The sequence below is a fragment of the Pezoporus wallicus genome, unplaced genomic scaffold (genome assembly GCF_028554395.1).
Source record: "Pezoporus wallicus isolate ANWC-B61680 ecotype Strahan unplaced genomic scaffold, APGP_CSIRO_Pwel_v1 contig_13313, whole genome shotgun sequence".
Classification (NCBI taxonomy): domain Eukaryota; kingdom Metazoa; phylum Chordata; class Aves; order Psittaciformes; family Psittacidae; genus Pezoporus; species Pezoporus wallicus.
The window spans coordinates 174,345-186,216 of record NW_026635649.1 but is presented as its reverse complement, the minus strand read 5'-3'; the positions used below and the strand labels follow the sequence as shown (position 1 = coordinate 186,216).

Here is an 11,872-nt window from a genome sequence, read left to right as displayed (position 1 = left end):
CCTTTACAAATAATCTATTATTTAGGGATGGCTACACCCAAAAGACTTCAAGAGCTTTGCAAGTCCAGAGAAAGACTCTTCCCACCCCAAGAAAAAACACTTCCTTTAGCACCCTCAGTAGCACAGTCTCAGTCCCTCTAAAGCAGCATGCATTTACCATCATTTACCTTTAAATTCTTGAGGAAGTTAACAGCGTGTTTGAGACTCCCTTTAATGTAAAAGGTGACCATGCCAGGACAGCCAGTACACTGCCGTTTGATCAGCTCATGCTGAGGGTGTGAAGGCAAACCTGAAATCCAGAGAAGTTGCTTTAATTTAATTGCTATCATTTCAAAGGGTAGAGCAGCTCACTCACAGCAACGCAGAAACAGCCGCTGCCGAGGTGGACACGCAGTCAAGTCACCCAACGTGAAGAGCGTACAAGCTACACATAGTACTGCAGTGCTCAACTCCAGAAGTCACCCACTCTGAAGTCTTGCCAGCATACCTGGGAAAATGACTTTCTCCACCCGGGAATCTGACTCAAGGAACCGAGCAACAGCCAACGCGTTGTGGAAATGTTGCTTCATCCGGAGGTGCAGTGTCTTCAGACCACGATTGCACAGGTAACAGTCAAAGGGGGATGGAACGGCTCCAAGAGCTACAGAAATGAAAACGTGCAACAAAGGGGGGGAAGGTTTAGTAAAATTTCACAAAGTCCCGATTCCCAAATTCCTAAAGTTAGAACAAGACCAGTGGAAAGAGATCTGATGCAATCTGCCTTCCTCACACGGTAACCCAGCCAATTAATGAGCTGGATGAACAAGGTGAAGACGCAAGGATTAAATGCATTAGACACAATATACCTTTAGTCTCTCTGTTGTAGACAGAGGGCAGACAGAATACTACGCAGAAATGTATTCATTACAATTAAGAGGCAGTAAAACTGTTAAAATCAACCTATATAAGAAAACTGCATTAGGCATATCCTCTGATGGGTGAATGAGTTTAAAAACCCAGATGTACTTGATACGAGTTAGGTGGAATTAAATAAAGGCAAAATTTAAATGTTTATATGCCTCTTCATGTACAACATCAAGATAATATAGGAAATGATGGTGCTTTCTGCCATGGCCTTAACTGCAACCTAAAGAGAGGCTTGGCAAGGAGCCGTGTCCCATGTAACTGCAGGTGCTGCCCATGGGGACAGCATCTGATGCTTTCAGGAAAGCAGGGACAGAGGGAATTACAGTCCTGAGGCCAAGAGTGCTGCCTCCATTCAAGCCCCTGCCCCAGACAATTCATTCCGCTCAGCAGCCCCTGGTGAACAAATGGGGAACAACCCACCCTGCTCTCAGTGGGAAGCGTTGTTAACATTATTCGAGAGAGAAGCCAGGGAGGCACACCAAAAGCTGTGGGGTTTGTATAAGGCCAGTGAAAAGCAGGGAAGAGAATTCAGGATTCTTACATCTGTGTCACCACTTCCTCTCTGGCCATTTACACTTCTAAACATTTAAATGCCTGAGCTACATCTCTAGATAGGTTTCATACTTGTGTGCATGCAACATGCTTTCCATTACAAGCTGGTACATTTGAACACAACTGATTTCAAGGTACTTCCTACATTGACTACTTACAGTTTTGTAAGAATTTAAGCCTTTCGTAGAGATCATCACGGTTTACTGAAACGAGTCCCAGTACAACATCACTATGCCCTAAAAACACAAGGAGAAGACAAGAACAGAATCAGCCACTCCATCAGCTGCAGGGCTATGCCACAAACCCATGTTTTCTCAGTCTTTTTGCTAATACAGTCCCTTTTTTGCAAGACACTGGGCTCCTTGTCATTGCTACATCTGTCCTTCCTGCACAGCACAAGGACTGTAAGGCAGATTTCAGCTTTTTCTAAAGCTCTGGTGAGCAGCATGCTCCGCCCTGTGCCCCCAGACAGTTCCCAATCGAACTGCCAGAAAGTGGGAATTCCAGAGTACAGGAATCAGGTGTGTCCTGCTGAGCTGTCTTAGCAAGGGTGAACACCAGCCAGAAAACTTCCTCTTCTACCCACATCACCAAGGACATCCAGTCACGTTAGCTCCATGTGGGCTGCCTGGGACACAACACAGTGAATGTGCTTTTGGACAGGCTCCACCACAGATGAACGAAACCTGCTTTGAACCTGAATGGAATTTCTAGCCACCACCTTCTACTGAAGCCACTTGCTTTATTGTAGTCAAAACCAACACGGCTAGAAACACCTCTAGGTCTATTGCCTGAAGACAGGTCAATATTCCTTCTCCCAGGGATAGTTTAGGAGCTATGAAGACTAATGGTCTATTGGATGGCCCATCTCCTCTGACAATCCATGTAAGAATTACTAAAAGGCACACTGGTTTTCGTGAACTAGGAAGGTGCTGAGGCGCTGGCACAGGGTGCCCAGAGAAGCTGTGGCTGCCCCATCCCTGGCAGTGCTCAAGGCCAGGCTGGACACAGGGGCTTGGAGCAGGCTGCTCTAGTGGAAGGGGTCCCTGCCCGTGGCAGGGGTTGGAGCTGGGTGAGCTTTAAGGTCCCTTCCAACCTCAACCAGTCTGATACTATGAACTGCCCACAGCCAGAATGGCTCTTGAACAGCCAGCCTGAGCTGTGTCAAAGTGACACACTTACCATTCATGTATTTGGTGGCAGAATACATGCAAATATCAGCCCCCAGAGATAAAGGACGCTGAAATGAAATGGAAACAATAGGTATGGTTAAAGCTCATGTGTACTGTGGTTCATTTCAAGCTACCCAAAAGGCTGCGATCCAACACAGAAAGTAACAACAGGTGAAGAAACTAAAAACCACAAAAACTTAAGACCTTAAACATAAAACCCTGAGAATGAAGATAGGATATGTGACAAAAACAATAGTACAGGAAAGCACTCCGAGTTCAAGAAAAGCACAATAAAAAGAACCCAAAATAAGATGTAATTTAAAAGCACTGGTCCAATTCCCACCAGCTTCAGGGGAGGAGGGACTGAATACATCCAACATACATTCATATTTGTGAAAAAATAGTTCTATTGCTCAGCTGAGGCAGGGATAAGTAATGCTATTTACGGTGTGTTTGTTTGGGAAATGAAGGCCTCAATGCAGTCTGCAAAGAAAAAGATCTGCACTGCTGTCTAGATATGGGTACTGGTGATACCAGTATTAGTGATACAGCACTGAAAGAGCAACTGAAACCTGAAGAGGTTTCCTTTGCCAGGTCTCTCTTCCCTGACCTCCCAGAAGCCTTTCGAAGGTGAAGCAAAGGCAGATGTTGATGGGTGAGAAGTAATGACCAATATTTTTAATCAGTCACTAAGCAAAGGACTTTGCACATAAGATAAACACATTTCAAAGGCAGAAAAGTACCAAAATGTTAAAAGGTAACAAAGCAGATTTAGAATGAAATGCTGCTGCTGTCAGCTTAAACGCGGGCACCTAGTCAAGGAACGTGGATGATGTGCATTCCCGGTGCGCAGCCAGGAGAGCAGCAGCATAAACACCAGTGCCTCTTACACTCAACAGTGCTACACAAAGCACCCTCAAATTAGGATCTTCTCAGCACGGTGCATCAGCAGCAGTATGGAGGGGTTTAAAGGCATTAACTATTAATTAGAGTTAATCATTACAACTGACTTTCTCTTAGCAGCAGGCCAATAAAAGCCACATTAACTAGCTCATATATCCAGATGCTCACTTGGCTTCTTTCAAACTTGTCTTGCCAAGTAAATGTATGTTGCAAAGGGGAAATCGTCAAGCCTTTGGTATGCAGAAGACAAACTCAAGTGCTGCTTTAGCTAAGCATTAACACCTTCTGAAAGCTCTCTTAATTTATAAAGATCTCAGTGCCCTTAACAAAAACAGACACCTTGCCTTTTGCATTCATAAAAAGCTTTTTCTTTAGACTTAAAAACACAGCGAATCAGCTTCATCTCCTGGGAAATACAAATGAATATTTCTAGCCCACGTTAAGATGAACCAGACTTCAAAGTTTAATAGTCTTCACTTCATGTATTCTAGTTATCCAAGCAGAAAAGTTATGCTAGTTGTTTGAGATCAAAAGGACAAACTCTTAAGCCACACATTCAACAAGATATTGAAGAAAAGTTAAATTGAATGTCTCAAAAGGAAACAAAGTTTGCTTGGTTTAACTTTTTCTTCCACTGCTCTTTTCAGAATATCAAGTGGTTCAGAACAGATCATAAACAGCATATACAAAAGAAATGGTATAAAAAGGCCAAAGTTAGGAAACAGGATACTTCTTAATAGGCCTGTTATGATTTCCATCAGTGAGGACTAAAAAAACATGATTTTTGAATGGCTTACCTGATTCAGTGTGTTTATTGGACTGTTGAGCTATACTGGGTTTGCTGGTATCAATCACACTGGGATGGGGCTAGCTACAAAGTACTGCACATACCATCCTTAGTAATGTAAATAGCACAGTACATGGGTTGTATTTAGAAACAGAACAGGTCATTTTACAAGACATAGATCAAAACTACAGTCCCATGGTGGTGTTTCCATTTAAAAAATGCACCTTTTAATACACTGAAATGATGGGGTAATTGTAAACAAAGTGCTTACCTGGAAATAGGCAGACATAAAACTGTTGTCTACCGCCAGAAGAACATCTTTATGCTTGTGTACTGCATCTGCACACGCTTGAATGTCAATGATCTTCAGTGTGGGGTTTGTGGGTGTTTCAATCCAAACAAGCTGCAGTAATTCAACAACACAAAATGTCAGTTTAGAGGTTTTACAGTGCTGGCGATGATACACGTGTAAGTCCACAAGTGGTTTAATTTGTTGAGTGTCAGCTTCTCCTGCAGGTTTGCAGAGTGGCAATAAGACAGCATCCCTACTGCAGAAAGACAGGGTGCCCAGAGAAGCTGTGGCTGCCCCATCCCTGGCAGTGTTCAAGGCCAGGTTGGACACAGGGGCTTGGAGCAAGCTGCTCTAGTGGAAGGTGTCCCTGCCCGTGGCAGGGGGCTGGAAATGGATGGGCTTTAAGCTCCATTCCAACACAAGCCATTCTGTGATTCTGTGGCTCTTGAGAGAGGCAATATTTTCCATAAAAATAGCTGATAAAAGGGAATAACATCAAAGCTTTGGAAAACCTCAGCGCATTGCATCTGAAGAAGGCCTGACATAGCCACACCAAAGTCTTTACATTCAAAACTTTGTAAGCCTTTTCCAGCTCAGTGATCTTCCACTAGAGCAGAGGGTTATTTATCTGTTCCAGTGACAGGGAGCACCCCCTCTTCCTCTGACCTTGCTGCTCCCTTTGCTGTTTCTGACCTTTTCTCTCTTCCCCTCTCTCTCCATACTGTTTTTATCCTTCTAAGTGTTGTCAGTGAGGCACCACCACCAAGTGGACTGGAGTGGAGAAGTGCTGGAGCCAGCTCTGCCCCAGTCTGTCCCCACAAAAGACACCCCTGTAGCCCACTCTGTTTGACACGTACACCCATTACAATAAGAGCAAGAATCGAATTGTTGAACGACATTAAGCAAGTAAGTTCAGCAATTTCCCTCTCCCCTACCTTGGTCTCTGGTGTAATTGCAGCTTCCAGGCATTTAATATTTGAACAGTCAACAAAAACTACATTCAAACCCATTTTCGTGGCTACTTTCCTGAAGTACCTGTTTGTGCCTAAAAAACACAAACGAAAAAATCAGAGGTGCAAAACAAAACTTCACTGATCCCCAGACTCCTGCATTCATGCATGGAAAGTCAGGAGGGTACAGTTTTATGCTGTACACCATGAATGGCACATTAGTATTTTTTATTCCCAAAAAGTTTAAAGATTTCCATAGATCACGGAAAAGGACTAATGGGAATATGGAATCAGAGTGATTGAAGAAGTACTTTCAATTATCAGCTCTTTGGGGTTGGTTTAATCAGAAAATTAAATGGACCCCTTTTAGTTCACCTGCTTCTAACATTTCCTCCAGTCCTTTGCCATGCACAAGTCAGTGGTTACAGCTTTCACATTCTCTTTCCCACTTTTCAATTACTTCTTTCCACCACACAAACTCTTTTCTATTTCATAAGCTTCACTGCTGCTTCTTCTCCCACATTCTCAAGGGGAAAACTCCAGCTACTGTGTTTCTTTACCATTCCATTGAAGCAACATGTAGCAAGAAACATAAAGGAGTGGTTACTTCCTTCCTTTCTGTCTTTGCAACCCTTCATTGGAAAGACTAAAAGAAGAAGCCAGGAGCAACCAGTTGCTCATTAGAAGTGCAGCATAGTGACTATCTGCTCCCTGGATTAAAAATTAATTCCTTCAGTCTTTCTGCCAAGGTTGTTTAACATTCACTCACTCACACGGAACACGAGTTTGCCATTTAGCCATAAAGTCCTAACACATGCAGGGTATGATCCTGTGCGCTGAATGCTGTGTCTGAATGATGATTTTTTAAAGGAAATACTTTTATGTCTACAATGAGCTGTATATTATAGTGTCACTTGTGCTGTAGGAAATATGTGCAGGTATAGGAAATTTGCGCCTAGGCTGTCAGCTCTACAAACAACAGAAAGTTGCTTTACATACTTCAAGTAATAACACACTACAATGAAACCTTAGATGGAAATCAAAGGTTGCACAGAAAGTAGCTCTTTTAAGAAGTTACATCAGCGGCTCACAGTTCAGAAGTGCCAAAACCTGACAGCTCCTCCTCACCCTCCCAAAACTCAGCAACTCTTAAACACATCCCAGGCAGCGCACTTGTCAGCATTGCCTGAGAGCCTTTCAATTCTTTCACTGTTTTTCTGTCAGCCTTGCAATCTGCAGCCTCATTTGAGTTAGCAAGTGCAGCGCTGCTCTGTTAGCAAGTGCAGCACTGCTCTGTTAGCAAGTGCAGCGCTGCCCTCCTATCCAACCCGGCCTTTTACAGAAAAACATGGTAAAAGCTTAGCAAAGCCAGTGTGCCCTTGACGGAGCAGGGGCACATACCAGCGCTCATACCCACTGACTCAAAGGTTGCTATTACAAGGCTGAAAAGACAGGCTGAGAGAGCTGGGCTGGTTTGGCTTGGAGAAGAGAAGGCTCCTGAAGGGGAGACCTGAGAGCAGCTCCAGTGCCTGAAGGGGCTGCAGGAAACCTGGAGAGGGGCTTGGGACAAGGGCCTATACGGCCAGGCCAAGGGGAATGGCTTGAACCTGCCAGAGGGGAGACTGAGATGAGCTCTTAGGCAGAAGCTCTTCCCTGTGGGGGTGCTGAGGCGCTGGCACAGGGTGCCCAGAGAAGCTGCGGCTGCCCCATCCCTGGCAGTGTTCAAGGCCAGGTTGGACACAGGGGCTTGGAGCAAGCTGCTCTAGTGGAAGATGTCCCTGCCCATGGCAGGGGTTTGAGCTGGAGGAGCTTAAAGGCCCCTTCAACCCAAATCAGTCTGTGATTCTATGATTCTAAGAACACGAGCAGGAAAGAGGACTAGGAACAGCCAGAAGAGCACGAGCTAGGAGAAAAGCAAGCAGGGATGTCAGGGGACAAGGAGCCCCTAACAGCCAAAAGAGGAACGAAGGGGATGAACACATATTGGCCACAGTGTTCAATGGCAGATCTGCAGATGTAACATGTATGACGTGTGAGGTCTGCTGAATAAGGCTGGCTGGGGGGAAGCTGGTCTCTTTACAACAAAAGCATGAAAAAAACCCTCGGGGAAGAAACCATGAGATTCATCTGTGCCGAAACCACCAGGGGCTGAGGCTTTAATGAGCAGATGAACTGGTTTTGCTTGAAAAATACACCCATGGGCCTTTCTGAAGTGAGAAGCTGATAATACACTTTGGCCAAATGACTTACTGAGTTCTGAGGTGGGAGGGCAGTGTATTAAAGGAGTAGCTTGTCACTGGGGACTCCTGCTCCACTCAGCTTGGCTCCAGATGTACTTGGAGATGAGCTATCTGACATGAACTAAGACATTAAAGCAAATGTGTGTATCTGTATTTGATGTGCACAACCACAGAGAACTGATTAGCAAACAGTAATCACTCAGCACTGGGAAAGGTTATTACTCTTGCTAAAAGGTTTTTCCAGCTATTGCTTGGGAAAGCACAGCCTGTTGCTGGCCTCTCTAACCTTCCTTTGGAAACAAAGCAGGTTTGATCTCCTTGTGCCAAGGACTTGGAGCAGATGGAGACAAGCTTTTCTGACCAGTGAAACATAGGAGTTGGGCACTGAGGACACTGATTGTCATAGGGCGTTCGAGCTGACTTTCCTACTAAGGACTTTTAGGTGGCATCAATCTTTTGAAGGACTTTGGCAGAGGTGGATGAACTCTGTTCCTGGGGAGTTTCTTGGAAGAATGGATAAAAAAAAAACTATACAAGATCAAAACCTAATAGTGAGCTGCAGCACCGCTGAAGCATTCAGAAGACATGTGCATAGCAGATGCAAGTTGTGCTTTCAGGAAAGATGACAGAATAGTTGTTTGAAACAGTTCAGACAAAATGCTGGTTGATAAAGGGTCAGACCTGGGAAAGGGATAGTAAAATACCAGGAGCTGGAAAACTTTGCTGTGCTGGACTGTGGGGGGTCCTGCTTTGCAAACAAATCTGTGCAAGGCCAAGATATTGCTGTTTTCTACTTATTATTAGTTAGTTATATTGTTTTAAACCTGCATGTTATGCCACAGAACCTTTCAGTGTCTGAATTCCTAACACCAAAATCAGACAGGGGTGTTCTGTGTTCTCAGAAAGTGAAAAGGCTGTAAAGGGAAGTAAGGTCCTGTGTGGGAAATTCAGTTCATGACAAGCACAAATAGGTACATTTAATCACTTGTGCAATGAACATCAAAAGCATCCTTGTGGTTTACATACCTCCATAGACATCATCCATGCAGATAATCGTGTCCCCTGCCTTTAACAGGTGAGTAATATTCAAAGTAGCAGCTGAGCCAGAAGCATAAGCCAAACCTAAAAGAGAAAACAGTAAGGGGCAGACACTGTGTTTTAATGTGATAAAACCTTGTCAAACTTGCCTTCAATTTCCTCACTTTGCTTTTAAAAGGAACCTGTTCTGTCACTCTCACACTATCTCAATCATTCAGTGGACTGAGTAAAAGCAGCAGCCTGATTTTACACAGAGTGGAACCCAGAATGAACAATAGTCCAGGAAGCACTGCTGCCTGTCTCCTGCTCCCCACTGCACTCAGTGCGGCTGCACAAGGACAGATTCCATTTAGCTCAGACATCAAATGCAGCGAGAGGAAGCCCTGCAGAAGCCCAGGGATTGAGCTGGACTTTGCTGAATGTGTTGAACACTTTTCACTCTTGCCCATAACCAGCAGGTACAGGCTGTGAAAGCCTTGCTGTGATGTGACTGCTGCTGACAGCTTGGTGTCCTTGCTCCCCAAGTTATGCTTCCTGTAGACCATCAGGAAACACCATGCTGCCATCTTGCTTGAGGAAACTATTAATTACTTACAGTATTTAGCTCCATCTAGTACTGCCACAGCCTTCTCCAGGCAATTCCGGCTGGGGTTTCCACTCCGGCTGTATTCATAACCCTATCGGGAAAGCAAGAAACAGACACAACTTAAGAGAGAGCACGGAGGAAGCTGTGTACAATAGTTGTCCCAGGTTCCTTAAAAAGCCCTTGTGCTCAGCACCGAGATTATGCATCCACCTCCTCCAAGACCATCAGGCTGGTTTCCTGGCTACACCAAGCTGCTGTACACAGCATCTGATCAGGCATCCCCAACCTCAGAATGGTTTCTAGGGGTGTGCTGGGGGAAGTATCGCACTGCTGGCCATGTTCTCCTACTTTTTCCCAGATAACCACTTCTGGTCACTGTTGGAGAAAAGGCTGACAGATTCCACACATTCTTATGTTATCAGGAAGGATGTGTCCCATCACCACAATGCTCTGCTTGGAAGATGCTACAGGGCACTGACCAGCGCCAACCTGTACCCATCAAAAGTTCTTGAAAGCTCAGCCGTTTCCCTGGCATGAAACCAGACCAAGTTCCACTTTCCAGTGCAACAGTTTTTATGTGAAGACGGAGAAAATTGAACAAGAAACAAAAAATACTCATGCAGGGGAGACCTTACAGCAGCTCCAGTGCCTAAAGGGGCTGCAGGAAAGCTGGAGAGGGGCTTTGTCCAATGGCCTGCAGGGACAGGCCAAGGGGAATGGCTTTAAGCTGCCAGAGGGGAGACTGAGATGAGCTCTTAGGCAGAAGCTCTTCCCTGGGAGGGTGCTGAGGCGCTGGCACAGGGTGCCCAGAGAAGCTGTGGCTGCCCCATCCCTGGCAGTGTTCAAGGCCAGGTTGGACACAGGGGCTTGGAGCAAGCTGCTCCAGTGGAAGGTGTCCCTGCCCGTGGCAGGGGTTGGAGCTGGAGGAGCTTTATGGTCCCTTCCAACACAAACCAGGCTGGGGTTCTGTGCATGGATGCACATGTTACAGAGGGAACTGTTAAGTGTCCTGGTATCTGTGTACTTTCAGGACTTCTGCTTAATGAGAACTTGGCTGCATGCAGGAATCTGGCAGACGGCTCTCACAGAGCTTCCAGCAGGAACACAGCCATGCTCTTGTCAGCACAGGGACACAGCAGCATGTGACTGCTTCATCTGTGGTCTTCTTCAAAACAGCTGCTGACTTAGAAGCACTCACAGCATTATGCGAGTGGCTGTGTGGAATCAAAGATCACAAAGCAAACACGGATTGCCCAACCAGCACAGGGTGATGTTTAGGCACCAGCTTAGGAACAAACTGGTTTGTGAACGGCAGGTTTGTGCCATCTCCCTCATACTTGAGTGGCAGCCATCAGAAACCTCACGATAGTTCAACCCCGATGCTTCCCGCACTTTCTACAATACAATAAAATACAAACCATTTGACATGGTTTAGTGGTGGCCATGACAATGCTAGGAGAACGGTTGGACTTGATGATCATACAGGTCTTTTCCAACTTGGCTGATTCTATGATGCTATCCACAAAACGCTGCTGAAACACTTGTTTGCTCTGCAAGGACAACTGGGGCAGCCTCTTACACAACTGCTGTAATTGGGAAAACAGATCTTGCTCGGGGACAGCAGAAAGTTTTGTCATCACGCAGACTTCAAGAGAGCCCCAGCCGCACAGAAACCATCCGACCGGCGCCTGAACCTTAGAGCCCGGTTACAGCTTCCTCCACCCACCGTCCACGTGGGAAACGATGTCTGAGGGTCGTTCGGGAGCGAGAATAAAGGGACTGTTTCCACGTGCTGCAACCGGGAGTCCCCATCCCTTTCCGTCCCTTCCCATCTCCTCTCCTCCCCTTCCCAGAGGCTGCCGGTCCCCCTCTGGCCCCTCCGACCATGCCGGAGCCCCCCGGTCCGTCCCGGCGAGGACAAGCCCGCCCCGGTGCCCCGCCGCCGGCCGCACTCACCGCGTGCTGTCCGGGGCCCTGCTGCTTGAAGGTGGTGGAGAGGGAGATGGGCGGCACCACGGCGCCAGAGTTCCACTGCTCGGGCTCCTGCCCGGCGTGAATCGCCTGCGTGGCGAAGCGCGCGAACGGCGGCAGGAAGTCCCGGGCCCCGCCGTGCTCCATGGCTGCGCTCCGGACACCGCCACGGCTACCGCGCCACAGGGACCGGCACCGGCACCACAGCCCCACGCCACCAGGGGCCCGGCGCGGGCGGGGCCTCGCCGCCGCCTCCCATTGGCTGCGGCGGGGAAGGGCGGGGCGGGACCGGGCAGCGCCCGCGCCGCCGGGAGGGGAGCGCCTTCCGGTGCGGTCCCGCCCGCCCGCCGGGGGGCGCCGCAGCACCGCAGCACGGCCCCGGGGAGGGCGGGAAGAGGCTGCCCGGCGGCTGGGGCTCTGCGGACGGGGATGGGGGCCGCTGACCCCACCGGGGATCCCGGGGAGTGAACGGGCT

General features: G+C 47.3%; 1 protein-coding gene across 1 annotated transcript; it reads right to left on the bottom strand.

The window, feature by feature from the left end:
- Nucleotides 1-122: 122 nt before the first annotated feature.
- On the bottom strand, nt 123-11,571 carry CTH (cystathionine gamma-lyase). The gene is made up of 9 exons (XM_057397201.1): nt 11,383-11,571; nt 9,436-9,517; nt 8,829-8,924; nt 5,548-5,657; nt 4,592-4,723; nt 2,641-2,698; nt 1,617-1,694; nt 488-640; nt 123-289 (listed from the first exon to the last, which is right to left on the bottom strand). The coding sequence occupies exons 1-9, from the start codon at nt 11,542-11,544 to the stop codon at nt 138-140; spliced, it is 1,023 nt and encodes a 340-aa protein (XP_057253184.1). The 5' UTR covers nt 11,545-11,571; the 3' UTR covers nt 123-137.
- Between the last annotated feature and the right edge of the window lie 301 nt (nt 11,572-11,872).

Bases quoted from the DNA above. Each gene is read 5' to 3' on its own strand.
- CTH (XM_057397201.1), bottom strand. From the start codon at position 11,544: ATGGAGCACGGCGGGGCCCGGGACTTCCTGCCGCCGTTCGCGCGCTTC. The intron at 2,699-4,591 runs GTAAGCACTTTG...ATTTCATTTCAG, and splicing joins TTATGTCTGCCTATTTCCAG to CGTCCTTTATCTCTGGGGGC. The intron at 290-487 runs GTATGCTGGCAA...TCTGGATTTCAG, and splicing joins GGAGAAAGTCATTTTCCCAG to GTTTGCCTTCACACCCTCAG.